This window comes from Carassius auratus, unplaced genomic scaffold (assembly GCF_003368295.1).
Source record: "Carassius auratus strain Wakin unplaced genomic scaffold, ASM336829v1 scaf_tig00004576, whole genome shotgun sequence".
Classification (NCBI taxonomy): domain Eukaryota; kingdom Metazoa; phylum Chordata; class Actinopteri; order Cypriniformes; family Cyprinidae; genus Carassius; species Carassius auratus.
The window spans coordinates 5912-23811 of NW_020523605.1; the positions used below are offsets into that span (position 1 = coordinate 5912).

At 35.7% G+C, this 17900-nt stretch overlaps 1 protein-coding gene and 1 long non-coding RNA gene across 2 annotated transcripts; both read right to left on the minus strand.

Annotated features, from left to right (window-relative positions):
* Window positions 1-3728: 3728 nt before the first annotated feature.
* On the minus strand, window positions 3729-5981 carry LOC113070572 (semaphorin-4G-like). The gene is made up of 4 exons (XM_026243971.1): window positions 5909-5981; window positions 5722-5835; window positions 5138-5292; window positions 3729-3779 (listed from the first exon to the last, which is right to left on the minus strand). The coding sequence occupies exons 2-4, from the start codon at window positions 5825-5827 to the stop codon at window positions 3729-3731; spliced, it is 312 nt and encodes a 103-aa protein (XP_026099756.1). The 5' UTR covers window positions 5828-5835; window positions 5909-5981.
* A 152-nt stretch (window positions 5982-6133) lies between these two features.
* LOC113070562 (uncharacterized) lies at window positions 6134-17731 on the minus strand. Its single transcript, XR_003279940.1, has 4 exons — window positions 17566-17731; window positions 6777-6928; window positions 6615-6677; window positions 6134-6215 (listed from the first exon to the last, which is right to left on the minus strand). It is a non-coding gene; the product is annotated as an uncharacterized LOC113070562 (long non-coding RNA).
* Window positions 17732-17900: the final 169 nt, after the last annotated feature.

Below are 17900 nucleotides of genomic sequence, written 5' to 3' on the forward strand. Positions count from 1 at the left end.
TAATTTTATGCTGGCTCTTGAAAATGATAAAGCTATGAAACTTACTGTGCTTCCTTCAAATGATGACTTCTACGTATATAAAAAATTATGAAGAGTTTGGAATGAAAAAATTTTAAGATATAGTAAAATAACTATTGTATTTTTTTATGTTACTTTAATAAATCGCTATGGTCACACCATTTAAGCTATCCTAAACCCATTCACAATTTAACATCTCAGTATATTGGCATCATGTTGAAAAAAGTTTGGTGTGAACTACTTGTGTCTTCTTGGAGGAGTATGAAATCATTTACAGGCTGATTTGATCATAAATCCACAATAGAATTTCTGAGTTCTGTATCAATCTGTGTTGTTGTTTGTTTATTTTTATTTTTTTATTTTTCATAGGAAGATAACTGATCCTTTACTCTCCTTTTTAATAAATGTGCTTATAAACCAAAAACAAGCTATTTATAGCTGTATTTATAAACTGCTTACTACTGACTATTAATATTGGGACAAGGCTTTATAAAGCATGAACTGACTGTTTACTTTTTGAGTTTGAAATTATTATTTGCAGCACAAATAAGGTTTTTTAGGATTTTTAAAAATCCCTAAAACTGTCAGAAAAGGATAAGGCCTATTTCTATGTGAGTGGCTACATTTATTTGTTTTTATAACTATAATGCATAAACTATGAAATTATACAAAATGTATAAAAAAGTACAACAGTTATTGTTTTCCAATGTTTTTTTATTAATTAATTATTATAATTTTTTTTTTTGGATTTACATTTTAAAAAATTAGCCTACTGCAATCATTCTAAACAGCTTGAATAAAACCTGTTAATATTTATTATAGACCACTGTAACTGTGTATAATCTAACAAACAAGTTTATTATGAAAATAAAAGTGTGTACACCAGATAAATTGGACGATAAAGAAATTGCTAACAATAGTATAATAGAGCATGTTTTATGTTTTTAGGCGTTTAGATGCAGAAATGGACAAATAAAATGTAAAATAAAATGTAATTGATTTAATTAAATATAGATTAATTCTTGTTAGAGCAAAATAATAAATAAATACGTACACACATTAAAAAAGCAGCCAAGATGAATGAATTTCATTTTTTATATAGATTAAAATTTAAGACAGAAGCAGCTGGTATATGCGGTCACTTAATATTAAAATCCAGTAGATCCACTTCAGATATATTTCTCAAGAGTTTATGTTCACGTGGCTGTTTTCGTTTATAGTCGCCAAGCTATTGTGTTTTGAAATAATCTTGTCCGTTATGTGTTCGTTCGTACGACGAAAGCCAGAATCCTGCAGCTCGAGAGATATATGTTATTCTGCCAGTCGCGCTTTCAAATAGTCTTGCACACTTAAACGGCTCACAAACACCTGCATTTAGCTCTTGTAGTGTTACAATGGGTTTATTGTGTGCATTTGTGGTAATATTTTATTTAAAAAAGCTCTTAAACAAGAATAAATTCGTTTGTTTTGAGTTCGACACTGTACGCGCTGATCGGAGGCGTGATTTCAGATAGGCAGCCACAAATATTTCATTTTCACACAAACAGTTCAAAAACATCTAAATGTAGCTCTTGGTGTGTTCTAATTGGTTGATTGTGTGATATCGCTGTAATAATTTATTTTTAAAAGCTTTAAAACAGGAATAAATTCGTTTTTTCTGAGCTCTTTACTCCAGACTCTCGTGATCAGAGCGGTGATTCATCTCTCCTATTTCTCACATATCTCTGGCCAGAAATTATTTATCCATGAGCCCTGAACCGGTAATAATCAGATATGTTGGTTTAGCTTGTCAGTGTGAATTAAATCTAAGTATTTATTTGTATTTTTAACCGATTTAAAAGTGAAACTAAAAGAGAGTCTCCTCCCTTTTTGAGATGCCTTTTTTTAGTCCAGGAATTGAACCTGTAGGGGCGCTATTTCTCTCAGACAATGGAAGTCTAAGCACACACACTCAAACAGAGGGACAGAGTGAGATGAGATGTCTGACAGTTTTTATTAATTTTCTGTTATCCATACAGTGTTGTAAAGTCATGAAACTATGCATATTTCCTCAGAATGACTTTTTTTCTGTATGAAAAAAGGTTTTGAAGTGTTTGGAATTTAAAAATGCAGGAAAATTAATAATTCCATTTTTACTGTCATTTAAAAAAATCACCACGACAAAACCGTTCAAGCTATCCAGAATCCATTGGCAATTTAATTTGTTTAAAATGTTTTGGCATCATGTAGACAAAGTTTGGTGTGTATAGTGTTACTCTCCTCTGAGCAGTATGCATTAATTCACAGCTAAATGTAAAAAAAAATCCACATTCAAATCAAAATAGCTGACTTCCTGTTGATCGTAGCTGATGACTGTGAATTAGAAAGTTGTCCGTCTTGATAAGAACAATTTTTGTACCGAGTTTGGTGTCTGTAGCTAAAACTAACCCCCCCACTTTTGACAAAAGGTGGCGCTATAGAGTGCCTCTTCCACGCCCTCTTATGAACTTTTGCCAGTGTCTAGTTATCATAAATACTGATATGTGTTTTGAGTTTCATGTAAATCTGAGGTTGTTATCTGCCTCAAAATCACCATAACAGAATATTCAAGTTTGACACGTTGCCATGGCAACAATATATGAGATATCAATATCCCCACAACAGATTTACATCGGCCATGTTTTGTCATTATTCTGATGAAGTTTGAAGCAAATCGAGTAAAAATAAGGTGCTGAATTTAAAGCATTTGGAAAATGGCACACTTCCTGCTGCCAGTTGGTGGCGCTATAACGTTGACTCTTAATAGTCACATATATATGATCAGTATCATACAACGAATAAAACAATGAAGTTTGATCAAATTCAAGAAATGTATGTGGATGTTATTAGACATTTCCTGTTTCTCATTTCTCGACATAATTTCCACGGCTCGCCACGGGCAAACCGTTCGAGATATCAAAAATCCCCTCGCAATTTTTCATCCCCAATGTCTTGAGATCATGTTCACCGAGTTTCGTGGCGAACAGGTTGAAAACCTCAGAGGAGTATTTCAAATTCCAGAGCATGCTTTTTTTAAACAGCCCTGAATAGCTGACTTCCTGTTGGGCGGAGCCTATGACATAAAGTGTGAAAGTTGTTCGGCTCAATGTGATCTATAAGTGTACCGAGTTTCATATAAATATATGCAAGTGTGTGTGAGCTATGGTTCATGATTTCTGACAGTGTTCCAGGGGGCGCTGTAGAGTCCCTGTGCCACGCCCGGGTCCCAGCCTCTGCAGCGTCCTGATGGCCGCAGATTCCAATGTGTGTGCCAATTTTCAAGAGTTTTTGAGCATGTTAAGGCCCCCAAAAACCCCCGGAAGGTTTAATAAAAAATAAAAAAAATAATAATAATAATAATAATAATAAGAATAATCCTTAGAAGAACAATAGGGCTCTTCGCCCCTTCGGGCTTGAGCCCTAATAATAATAAGAAAAAGAATAATCCTTAGGGGAACAATAGGGCTCTTCGCCCCTTCGGGCTTGAGCCCTAATAAGAATAATCCTTAGAAGAACAATAGGGCTCTTCGCCCCTTCGGGCTTGAGCCCTAAATAATCCTTAGGGGAACAATAGGGCCCTGCGCCCATTGGCTCGGGCCCTAATAATAGACAAAGCAGATACAAGAGGGTCCTCGCACCTCGGTGCTCGGGCCCTAATGAGAATTACATAGAATGTACGGTGTTACATATGCTCATGAAGGCTGAGGGAAGACATCTGGGGCAATACGATAATCATTTTCCTCCTGAACATAAGAATTTTATAGCATATTAAGTAAGAGTTGGCAACATCTAGAAGACTAATTTAACTTTAACACTCACTATTCTAATTATATTCTTAAAAAAAAAAATCTAACTACCTTTCTAATCTTTTTGTATTCTATTTTCTTTTCATTTATTATGCAATTGTATGTATGTGTGTGTGTGTGTGTGTGTGTGTGTGTGTGTGTGTGTGTGTAAAGACCTCTAACACTAGCTTGCTCTATTCTTTTTTTATTTGTTTTGTTTTCTTTTTATTTATTATATTATTTAAAATCCCATGCTACATATACTGTGTTAAGCTAACTGAGACTTGTTATAGCACTTCTATATCATTGCTCTTTTTGTTGTTTTTGATTGCTTCCACTGTCCTCATCTGTAAGTCACTTTGGATAAAAACTTCTGTTAAATGAATAAATGTAAATGTAATTGGACTAATTTAAAACATCTTCTAACTGTTCTTCAACATCTTCATGAAGCTGATTGAACTTACACCAAAACTTGTTTATTGGGGTGAGACTGATGTTTTTAACTTATCCCATATTAAGTCTAAGTATGGGATACATACTTGGCCACGTCATGTTCTTTCCTTTCCATAATGTTATGCTATTTCAAATAAATACTGTTGAATGTGACACTGATGTGACACTGTAGACTGCATTAATGTTTGCTGAAAATTCAGATTTGCAATCACAGGAATAAATTACGATATTTTTTATGGTAGTTTCGATCCAATTAATTAAGTCTTGGTGAGCATAGGAGACTTAAAAAATCTCACCAAACCAAACTTTTGAACAGTAGTGTACATGCTTGGATGTATACATGTGTGTAATCAGGCATGTGGATGTGTGCGTGTAGGGTGGCCTACTTTGGACTGGAGCTTCTTTCCCTCCTAACTCAGTAAGTCAAACAGTAAGGGACCTGACCTGCTTCACAGAGCAGTGAAGTGTTAGCTTCAGACTGAATGCAGGCATGAAATAAATGAAGATATAACGGTAAGGGGAAAATATTGCATGGTTTATCCGAGCACAATGAAGACACTAAATGAGATGAGAGTAATGCAAGTGGGAGAGCATGTGTGGGAGAAGGAAAAAGAGAGAGTTCGGGTAGTGGGGCTTTATCTGCCCGGCAACAGTGGCAAACCATTGCACCTCTAGGAATTTGTGGCACATGAGGTCAGGCTGGTGCTGACATGGAGCTTGGAATAATTTGAGCTCATCTGAATTGTTTTTAGGAGCGAAAATGTCTTGTTAATGTAAATTTGCACACTAGATTTGAAAAACACAGAACAACATACAATAGTTCCTCTTCATGAGCTCAGCTCAAGATATATCTTAAACTTTACCTTACACACACGGGCCACCCTTGCCACTTTGGTCTGACTGGAGTAAGCTGTCGGTTCTGTGTTCCTCTCCGTGAAGAAGAAGTAGAGTTTGTCATCATCCCCAATGGAGCTGTTGATGCTCTCTCTGAGTAACGCTGAGCCAACAAAATCTGACTCTACGAGAAAAACATCAGCATTAACTGCAGCCCACACCACAATGGACCAATTATGAGCCTTACAGATCTTATTGTGTGTCTGAGAAGTTTCAAAGCACATTGTTTATCGATTGAAATATAGGGACTCTTTTGGAATCTTCTGTTCCTTTTAATGTTATATCTGTGCTATTACTTTTCTAAACAATCAGACTATTTGATTCTTGTTTGGCAGATGAGACAGCAAATACAAATAGAACGTTAACAGAAGGACCTGAGCCTTAGCAAATAACCATTCACAATACCATAGCAACTAAAAAGAAAATGCAAAAAAAAACAAAACACTCGGAACACCTTAGCAATGCCCTAGAAACTACCTACAATACCAGAACATTACGGTTGCACAGGTAAACACCATTTACATTCTATTTTTTCAAATAATGGTCAACTAACCCAGTAGCCATCGTGTTGGGGAATCATCTGTCCGCAAGTTGGGGAAGGGAAAGTTGCGTCGTATATCAGGGATGTTGCGAAACTCATACTGGGAGGCAGAGTACATCTCACCATCTGTAACAGGAAATTGTATAGGTCACACTAGAAGAAACATGCAATTTATGAAATAAGGTTATGAATCATTTACCTATTATAAAACCAGTGAAGCCCTTTGTAGGGTCATAAGGACATTTATCCTTTCCCTCCTCAAAACGCACAAAGGTAAACCGTGCCACATCCTGACCAAAACAAGGAGATTTATAAGAACCATGCTCTATCTTGTAGTAATATATAAAACATTCATGACTGATATTGCTTTGCACTATGAGGTATAGAATGAGAAAGTAAAGTCTCACTATGTAAGCACAGCGTGGTCTGAATGCATGTGTCCCGCAGGTGTACAGGTGAGTGTCGTTGTATCTGTCCAGGAACCGCACATGATTGTAGCATTCAGTCTGTGATGAAACAAGCAAGAAATGATTCTAGAACACATTTAAAACAAAAAATAAATGAATGATACATTATGCAGTACCATATGCAGATTTAAGGGGGTGCTGTGGAGAAAACTGCCAATAGTCGAAAATGTGTGAATCAGGGTTCTTATTGTGTTAACTAAAGCCATTTTAATTTTTTTTTTACTTAAAATAAAATTATATATATGGATTATATTTTGTTCTCACTCTAACTTCTTTACATCAAAACCACCATTAGTTTTACCAACGTTTATCCAAAGCAACTTAAAGTGAATTCAGGCTATACATACATGTATACAGAACTTATCAATCAATCACATGACATTGAGTTGAGCTGCTGGATTTAGGGAAGGATATCTTGCACATCAAGAATGAAAATACCTGATTGTTCTTTCCTTTGCTCAGGCACTGCCTCTTCTGTTCAGCCGACGCTGCCCATTCCAGCTGTTATATAGATATGGACAGTAAACTATGATCAGCCCAAATGCATTAGGTAGAGAAATGAAACATACTGAACCCTATAGTGACAAAGGCAGAACTCACAGACAGAGAGATATCGGTGTCAGAGATGTTAGTGGTGTCCAGTTTGTAAATGGCTTCTCTGGCCCCAACATACAACAACCCCGGTCCATCCTCCAGTAACAGAGAGCTATAGTTCACTGCAGATCCATGGAAATGATTACAACCCAGCAGCCCTGCGAACAGCGAGAGAGACCCAGTAAAAAAAAAAAAAAAAAAACAGGTACAAACATTACTGAATCATGTCAACAACATTGAGACCCACTCATAGCTCTACGCTGTTTGGTCTATTATTGGAAATATTTGAACTGAGATGAACAGATGGAGTGCTGAATCCTTATCAAATGCGACAAAGAAAATATGACCATGAAAACATAATAATAAAGCAAAGCTTCATTCAGCAGCATGAGAAGGTATGGCATGAATTGCATTGATGCAACATAGTTTCAACACAAAGTAAGATCTAACTTTATTCTAAAAATGAAATGCTGGCATAATAAAAAGAAAGGGGGGGGGGGAGGGGGAGTGACGGAAAGCAAAAACAGTGCTGCAAAAAAAGTACTGGATTTTACACTTCCTGTTATTATGTACAATGATAAAGTGTCTTTCTGAAATATTGACGTATTTGGGTGGTCTGCTTCCTCAAATTAAGGGCATAAAGTAAACCCAGGCACATTCTGAAGGGTAAAGGACTTGCCCATCTACAACACTGCATGCTGAGATTTCCTGCCCCATACTGAGAGACGGGTGGGCTATGCTGATGAGACTTGGCAGTATTAGGCTACATATCAACCCTGATACCCCTCAAATGCCCTTCAGTAACTCTCAAAACACCCATCCCCCCAAACACGGTGCTGAAGTCTACATCAGCAACAATATACAGTAAATCCAGCCGGCATGTATGGAACACAAAAGATTTGGAATCAGAATTTAAAAGTGATTTGTGCCCTATCATATTTCCCATCCTCTTTTTGAGTAGTATACTAAAATCCTCTAAAAGAGAGAAACAAAAGGTGTGGCCATAGTATTCCAATTACAGAATGAATATCACTAATCTGTCGGCTCATTTTGGTGAATCAAAAGCAAAAAGACAGTCCCTTTCAAGTAAAGTCTGTTCACTTATTGGCCATATTTCCAGCACCTCTGAAGGTGGATGGGGAAATCCTGAAATCTCAAAACCTGCCTGCCACACTCACATTCAAAACAGTACTGCAAATTATCAACACAGTCTGACATAAACTGTCCCTTAAATGTTGTTTCTTATGCTCAAATAGCATTAAAAAAATGCAGTTTGGTTTTCAATTTGGTCCAGCGAATGTGCTGGTGCAGCCATAAGCACATCTCAGGACACTGACTGTTTCTATAACAACCACAGCCTCTAACTGCAGCTGCAGTGACACCATGACTATCATTGGCTATTTTATTATTAGTATTTTTTTTTTTTGTAAGGTGGCACTTTTTCTGCCATACTAGTGCACTGGGTCTGTATTGCATATCTAAAGTCTTTGATTCAGAGCAACCAGTGTTTTCCTATTCCCAAACAAATGCACACAACTGCAGTCTGCTTTCTTAACGAATTATTATAATGAGCTGGTTATTTAATAGAAACAAATACATACAGCGTACTATGATTTAATTCAGAGTTGTAACAGACTGGTTATTTATATGACATTGCATAAAGATACACATCATGAGCTCTGACAGTAATATTTGACAAATATTAACACTAAACAAGTGGTGCTGGTCTAGTGTTGTTTGAGCTATAGCGTGAAAATGAGTGACAGTATAAACCAAATAGTCAAGGCCATGAGGATCTAAACTGTCAATCAAAGAAAGGTCGCAACAGACCTAGGGGTTGCTGTGCGCGTGGGAGGGCCAAGGGCTAAAATTACTCATAACAGGAAAGAAAATATTAAGTTATGCAAACATGCTTCAAGACCTCAGGCAATGTGACGACATTCTGTGTGTGTTGTTAATCTTTGTGTCTCACTGTGTAGATAGAGAAAGATGGGGCCTGTAACACACACACACACAGTGATGAGTGCAGTGCTGACGATAAACTGAGAGATCACACAAAAGCCTTTGAGCCCAAAGCTCATTGTGTGTCCTTGTACCATGTACACACACAGCCACTTATACACACACATCCACATTCAGTCCACTATTACTTTGTAGAATCACATGGAAAATGCAGACAAGAGCACAAATTTGGATGTACATTGCTGGAAATTATAAGAGTCCCATGTTATAAGCATCTGACATGTTTGTCTCTTGAATACTTTATTTTAATTAGTCAATCATGGCACTGAGTGGTTAAATATTTTCATATAATGACTGCTAAACTGTATATTTGGCCACTGTCCATGGCAACATAATGCTGCTGCTACTGTGTTGTCTCTTTGGTGGTCTCATTTGTTTCATAGCGCTTTTGACAATACACAAACACCAAATACGACAATACACCAAAATCAGCTTTACAGGAAATGCATGCATCTTCATTACAATGTAGAGTGATCTGTTATCAGTGTTGCATTTTATGTATATTAATTTCATCCTTTTTTATCATTATAAAAATTATATTAATTATGGTATTTTTATTTGTTTTCATGTGAAGTAATTTATTCTTATTTTGTACTGCTTTTTTATTTGAAAGCATTTTGAGCTATACATTTCTTGAATGAAAGGTGCTATATAACTACGATTATATATATATATATATATATATATATATATGTGGCAAGAAGCTCTAGTCCCAGTTTAAGGCTAAAAATGTAAACATAGGAATGAAAATACAAGATATTTCAGCAAATCAGCTTGCAATGCCATGACAGTTATAGAATACTACTGCTCCCTGTTTGCATGCTTTCACTGAAAATGTTCATATGCAGATGAAAATGTTATGGTTTTTAATAATGCTGTCATTATTTAGTGTTAAGAAATGTATTTATTATGATTTTTTTTTAACTGTAAATGTATATAGAATCTTCAATAAAGAATACATTTATTTTAGGCCATTTGCATTTATTTCTGTTTAAAATTAGGGGACCAGCAGAGGGTTTCTATGTTTCACTATTATAAATAAAGGTTCTTTACTGGCATATATGGGTCAATGAAGAACATCTGACATCCATGCAACCTTTCCATTGCACCAAAGGTCTTTACATAAATACCGGTAATTAAAATTTTCTTCACACTAAAAAATGTGTGAAAAAATGTTTCTTCTATGGAATTTGTGCAAAAAAAAGGGTAAGCTTAAACAAATACAATTACATTAGGATGGCATGCACACTAAGTGTCAATGAAATACATTTTCATCTAATTATTTGCAGCACTCCATGATCACAATTTTTAATAACCACTTTCTTTCGGAACTGCTATTATTCATAACATAACAGCAAACAAGGGTCTCGGGTCTCACAAAAAATAGCCTCTGGCCTGCTAGTGCACAAACTGCCTTACCACACCAGCTTATAAAAACAGACCGACTCTGTGCATCACTGAGGGAACGAATCCATGAGCAGAGTCAACACAGCGCTCAAGGTCTCCTGTTGTGTTCTAGCAGTGTGTGTGGTTTGTTTACTGTTCCCTAGAATGAACACTGGAACCAGGTTTCAACAACACAACCTTCATGCCAAGCTGGTAATGTGCAATTTGCGCATTCAGATTGTCTGCATGAACTTGTATTCTTCTAATATTACAGTATATGTGACTATAAATGCATGACATATGGAAATATGACAGTGTGTGGGAGGCTGTGTTATGGCTCAAGGACACACTACAAGGGCTAAGAATTGTAGCTCTCACCTCATGCTACAAACCCATGCATCTTTGTTGCATCTGTGTGTGTTTGAGACTTGACTGTTGACTCACTCGAACCCTGGTCCAAACAAACCTGGCCAGACAGCCGCGGTGCTTGTGTGTCCAATCAGACTCGTGTTTGCTAGGGGGCAAGCGCTGACTAAATAAATAGTGACACTGGGTGAGAACAGTCAGATTCGGACATGATCAAGATTACACAACCAAGCTCCGCCAGGATTACAAAATATACTTAATCTTAATAATCTTACATCTCACAGTAGACTACACACTGCTTTAATAATCACTAAAACACTAACAGAGATCTGTATTATATTGTGTACCAAAATAATGTAATATGAGCCCAGATTTTTCTTCAGAAATTTTAGTTTTTATTTGAAAATATTAAGGTCCATTATACATACTTGATTTAATGAGTTGACATTTAATATATGCTTTCCATATCAAATCATTTAAAGTGAGCTAACTACAGATCTCCTTAAACAACCTTTTGATAAACACCTTTTCCCAAAAAGCAATAATGGTCATTGATTGGTTCCAATTCTTGGCAGTGAACTGATCATTAACATTGTGGCAAAGTCCAAATCAAGTGTAAACCAAGCTCCCATTGATTAGTAATTTGTCTGTCCACAAAAGTGAAAATGCTTCTAATCACAGGAAATCAGGAATTCTAGACCGATGAGATATCAGAGATGACAAAAAATAACAGTATGCAAGTTAACTTACAGTTTAAGATACAGTTACTGCATCTGAATATGCCTACTTCCATACTATGTATGTAAAAACAGAATGTGAAAAGAGCAGTATGTCCGAATTCATAGTATTAATTTAAAAGTACCTGGATGACCTACTTCCACTAACATTCTTTAATGCACAATCAGTGGACAATTTACTATCCCATGAAGTGAATTTGTGAATGGCAGTAAAGTGACACAACTGAGACTTGTATGTAATGTGACATTAATAACATGGTGGAAGTAGTAGATCTCAATTTCATTCTTTTTTTTTAATGATCACAAAGTTTCAATCCAAATATTGTACTTACTAATATGCGATTTCAGACACTGCTAGTGTCTTAAAGGTGAAACATTTGGCATTAGCATGCTAATTAAGAGTAGTAAAAAAAGAATTAAAGAAAAGAATTGGTAAAACAATACAAAAAGAACTTGAAAAGAGTCAAACATTTTTAAAATTGGCTTCATGTCAGGGAAATTACCAGAAGAAATCAAAACTGGTTTTGAAAAAGTCCAGAAGGCATTTATGTGGGGAAAAAAACCCAATTTATTCTGTACCAGAACAATAAAATTGATTTCAGACACACTAAACCCTTTTTGCATAATATAAATATAATCTGTATGATGCCAATGTAAGCAACCCCAAATGTGTGTTTATTATTGCTGTTATTTATGTACAAAAAGAAGGAAGTAGATGGCACCACTTAAATCCTGTCACCAAGACAACAGCAACCCCCACGCAGATAAAGCCCCCTCCATCAGAGGGCTGGATTCTGTGGTTCTGGTTTATCAAGCCTACCTTTTTATGAGTCCCAGAGAAGAGCTATTTCTCATAAAGCATGTTTAAAATAAACAGTGAACGTTAGGCATGTATTTTAAGTGCCTTTCCTGTGATCCTCAGTGTTTTCAGGAAATCTTACCTTTCTGCTCGAACAGTAAATATAGATCTAGCTTTTTTTTCCGCAGCAGTTTGCCTCAACTGAAATGTCTCTCATACTGTGATTATATTTATTACACGTTCAACAGAAACTACCCACACCATATGACAAATGAATTTGCATGACTTTTTTAGTTATAGAGAATATATACAGTATGTACAGTGTACATATATATATATATATATATATATATATATATGTGTGTGTGTGTGTGTGTGTGTATAGTATAGTATATAGTATATATATATATGTAATTCTTTGTAATGTTCATAGGTTTTTGAAAGAAATGTATACTTTTATTTTGTATTAAATTGATTAAAAGTGACAGTAAATAAACTTATTACTAAATATTTATATTTTTAAAAATGCTGTTATATTAATTAAAATAATATTAAATGTAGTTACATTGCTGTTAAAATAGTGTGTGTCTGTGTGTGTATACAGTATATATGTAGACAGTAAGGTTTTTTGAAAATATTATTGCAATTTAACAACTTTTCTATTTTAACAGTAATATAACAGGGAATACATTTTAGGTAAAAAAATTTAGCATGAATGCACTGTAATTCGCTTTTGATACAAGTGCCTGCTAAATGCATACATTTTATTTAATTTAATAACATTTATTTGAAATAAATAAATAATTTAATTAATAAAATTACTGTATAACATCTCAAGGTCTTAGATATTCAATAGACAGACATAGAAAGCCAAGAGATACATGTCTCCTAAGGCCCCAGATGCTCTTTTCTCCTCACCCTGCTACCCCAGACGAATTACACATGTATACATATTTCATTTCAGCATTACTTCAGGTCTGCTAAGCACTACGAAAAACCAGACAGCCATGAACCCAATGACCTGCAAAAAGAAAATACTTAAACCCACTACAGCAAACCATTAAAGCAAGTTACACTCACAAAATGATCTTTTCTTGAATTCAACATTTTGACAATCTCTCCGAATAGACATATTGTAAGACACAAGCTTGATTTAGCAGAGATTCAATGCTCTTACATGCATGTCTGTACACTCTCCCTTCTCTCTCTGTATGCTCTAGCACTTCATCTCATCCCAAGAGAGCCCAAATATAGGTCAAGGACTTGAGTCAACCAGGGCAAGAAGAAAAATACAATAATGAAGACAAAATTACAAGAACAACATCTGCAATGTCTGATCACAAATTCAGCACGAATGGATTGTATGAGCCATTACACAGGAGCAAACTTTAGCAACACTTAAGTTTAAGCAACTGAGTGGGTAAAGACGTATGAAAGATGTCATAACATCCTCAACCATTTTACAAGTATGTCAATTATCTTACATGCAATGAATTAAAATGGTGATGCATAACATTTTTATGATGTTAAAATGCTTGCGTATCTCATATTCTTGTCATGCATTGACTGATTCCACTTAAAAATGCGAACACTGGCTCTATGGGACTATCAAAACATCTCTTTATTTGTTGGAGCATCCTGACCAGCCAGAAACAGTACATTGGCTTAAACGATGCTGTGAGTCTGTGGTGATAAATACACATTATCGTCATTAATGCAGTCAGAATGCACATCTTCTCTAAGAGAACATTGATCTATAGAAAGAGCTTGGGCTTTATTCCAAACTGCAGGCATTATTTATCAATAACAGCTATTAATGTTTAATTACTGGGAACCCATTTGTTATACAGATTTGGGAGCATCAGTGAGGTCTAGTACTGATGAAGCATGGCTCACAGTTGGTTTAATGAAACTGTTCAGGCCTCTTTTAAGTTTTTCACATAAACCATTTTACTAGATACTGACCTCTTTGCACAACACACACCTTTGGTATGTAGTGGCCACCATATCTCCAGGATAGTTCAAAAATGTGATTTTTTTATGAAAGAAGAGCATTTATATGAAATACAATGCCTTTGTAACATTGAAAATGTCTACTGTCACTTTTGATCAATTTAATGCATCCTTGATGAACAAAAATATAAAAAAATTTTTTTTTTTAAAGATAGAAACTACATGATACACTATCATGGATATTTTTCAAATCCTTCACACACTGAGAGCCCAAGTGTTAGTCCAGGCTAACCTCACAGGAGTGAGTGTGGCCTAATCTCACTTTATATTCTCATGGCATCTGCTGTGTGAATCTCATGGACTGGGCCAGGACAAGTGAGAAGGGCTCTTTAATAATATCCAGAGAACTGCCACAGCCTCCAGCACTTCAGGCAAAACAGTGTCAAACACAATCAGCACAGCCCATGAAAGATGCAAGACACACCTGATCATTTTATTGACTATGGAAACTAAGTAAACGCCAAAGTAAATGCATGATGTGTAATTCGAGGTATAATATTCAAACAAATCTTATTTAATAAGAAAATCAAACTTAATAAGAATCTTAAACTTAATAAGAAGTTTAAAAATGTCATTTAAGTCTTTCAAAATCGTTAATTCAAGCAAGACGAACCTTCAACATTCACTCACATGAATTTCTTTGCATTTCAACTCATTTTAATTCTACTTCCTTGTATCAAATTTTAATTCTTGCACTTCCTTGAATTCTGCAACCTCTTTGTTACCTCGACTCAAACTTCAAAATGCATTCTGACTAGCAGACAACACTTAATTACATGTAAAGTGCCTTACCGCTGACATTCACAGTTGTCCTGGGGGTGACATCCATATCAAGAACCGGTCCAAACGGAAAACCCCAAATGACAGGTATTAGGTATCCAAACACCGTCAGCATGAAGATGGGCTGTTTGGTCTGCCGCATGATCAACAGCATTTACTGAGGTTCTGCTAAGATCCAGGCAGGTTCCTCCAGCAGTACTTCGCTGAAGATAATGTTGTTGTGTAATGGATGCTGATTCACTAGAACAAGCTCCCACTTCCAGCAGTGCAGTCATGGGCTGCTAACTCATCCTTGTTCTGTCAAAGGTTTCCCGCTGCATTGGCAAGAAAAAATGAGTAAGTCTCTGCCTTCCCGAGACACATATCGAGAGCAGATGGCTTGATGAGAAAACACGTCATACACAAATGCATTCACTAAACATCTCATAGTGCAATGCATTTCGACTGTATCAAATGCTATTATCAAACCACATCGCACGTAAATGGAAACACACAAACTGATATAATACTTAAAAATTTTGATAAAAGTGCACCAAATGCATCAATTCCATTAAGTTTCCTCAAAGCAACAAACCCATTTAACTTGGTCACGCTGAAGTCCAGTCAGTCATTTTAAATTAATTGTTTGCTCAAAAAATGAAAAATGACTGAAAATCCACTCATCCTGTTTTTATCAGCTGTTTGAACTCTCATTGTGACGGCACCCATTCACTGTACACTGGCAGAAAAAAGGTAAAAAAAATTGTCAATGGGGCGGTACCTTTTCAAAAGGCTCAAATTAGTACCTTGAAGAGTCCATATCGGTATCATAAAGGTATTAGTACCTAAAGTTTACATATAAGTACCTAAAATGTACAAAAGTGTACATTTTGAAAAGATACTGCCCCAGTGACAGCTTTTGTATCTTTTTTCTGAGAGTGGAGGATCCATTGTTGAGCAAGTGACGTAATGCTGAATTTTTCCAAATCTATTCTGACAAAGAAACAAACTCATCTACATCTTGGATGGTCCGAGGGTGAGTACATTTTCAGCCAATTTTCATCTTTTTCTGGCATGATGCACAATTGTGGAGGATGCACAATTTTTAGCTCTGGAGAACTGCCTCAAAAGCAGATTTTGTAGCTTTTGATTCACTTTATAGTGAGTAAACTTTATTTCAAAACACTTAGCGTCACAGAAATTCTTTGTATATTATGAGGTATCGCTTAAATGTGTTTGTTGTCTAGAAACACCATTTTGTGAGGGCGAAATAGATATGGATGCAGTGGATATAGATACAATAGATGCAGCCATTATATACTATATTGAAGTAAATATAACTGGCTTTTCTTTGCTCCAATTTCTAACTGGAAAACTTCTGCTTAATGCTTATGGCTCCATATATTCATTTACATTACATTACATTTAAATTTATTCATTTAGCAGACGCTTTTATCCAAAGCGACTTACAGATGAGGACAGTGGAAGCAATCAAAAACAACAAAAAGAGCAATAATATATAAGTGCTATAACAAGTCTCAGTTAGCTTAACACAGTATATGTAGCAAGGGCTTTTAAATAATAGAATAGAATAGAATAGAAAGAGGAAACTATTGTTAGAGTGCTTTATATATATATATATATATATATATATATATATATATATATATATACACACACACACACAACTGCATAAAAAGTCAAAATAAAATAGAATACAAAATTATATTCAAATAATATTCAGACATATAATGTACCATAAACATATAAGCATTAACACTTCTCCTGTTACAATAATCACACTGCTCAGGGTAGTATGGACAAGAGACAGGACAACCTAATCACATCACACTACAAAAGTAAATTTGCCAGCCTGCATATAATACACTATATACTGTACTTAGTACATACAGAAGCATTAAGCATAGAGAGTCATAAAATAAGGAATACTTTCCGATATAGCCATCTGTCAGTTGAACAATATAAATACTATATTTCCAGTCTGACATTTCCACAGATGGTGAACAAGTACCTCCAATCACCCAAATGTGGGATTTTATGACATATCTCACTAATTCTCCATCTGCACTTAATCTAGCTGCGCTGAAAGAGTCGTGAAAGGTTTTGAAGTAATGAGAACTTTCAAGTCTAATTTCCAATATACTGATTACTGCATCCTGAAATGCTGCTTATAATTATGCATGGTCAAAATAGTTCATGCATCCATTCCATCAGACATTATAACCAGTTCCCCTACAGTAACTGTACAGTAGGCAGACAACTTCCAGAAAAAAAGAAGCTCTAACATTATGGCATCTCTGATACCGCTGATTAATCACTCAGAACCGTTCACTTCATACTTCATACAAATCAGATCTCAGCAACAGATTTATGATAGATAGATAGATAGATAGATAGATAGATAGATAGATAGATAGATAGATAGATAGATAGATAGATAGATAGATTATAAAAAGTGTTTTAGTTTGTGCCTACGTGTGGTCGACATAAGATTGCACACCACTGCGGTATTTTTAAAAGACACTTCTGGCACTCATTCCCAGTCACCTTCACCTGGGTGTAGAGATCCCAGCAGGCTCCGTTTATATTACAACAGATTATGCGCAAAGATACTTACTATTAGCTTAACTACACAGATGTAATAAAAAAAACACATGCAAAAGATATATCATAAACTCTGTAGTTACATTACCTGACTGTTTCAGAAAAAAGCATCAGTCACCCTGTGTGTCCATATGATCCCGTTATGCAGCTATTGATGTCTCAGCTTCAGAGATCTGACAGTGTACTGCGCTGCACGCTGCACGCTCCTCAGAGCAGTCTCAGGTGAAGCCAAGCCACTCCTCTCTGGGTAATATTCATGAGAGACCACGCCTCCTCGACTATCTGTCCCAATGTCACTTCTCTAAAACATTGGTTTACAGCATTTTAGAATGAAAAATTATAATGTATAAATATAAATAATTTTTTGAGAATGCAACGGACTTGTGCATTCGTCGGGGACGGAGGCTTAAATATGGGACCGTT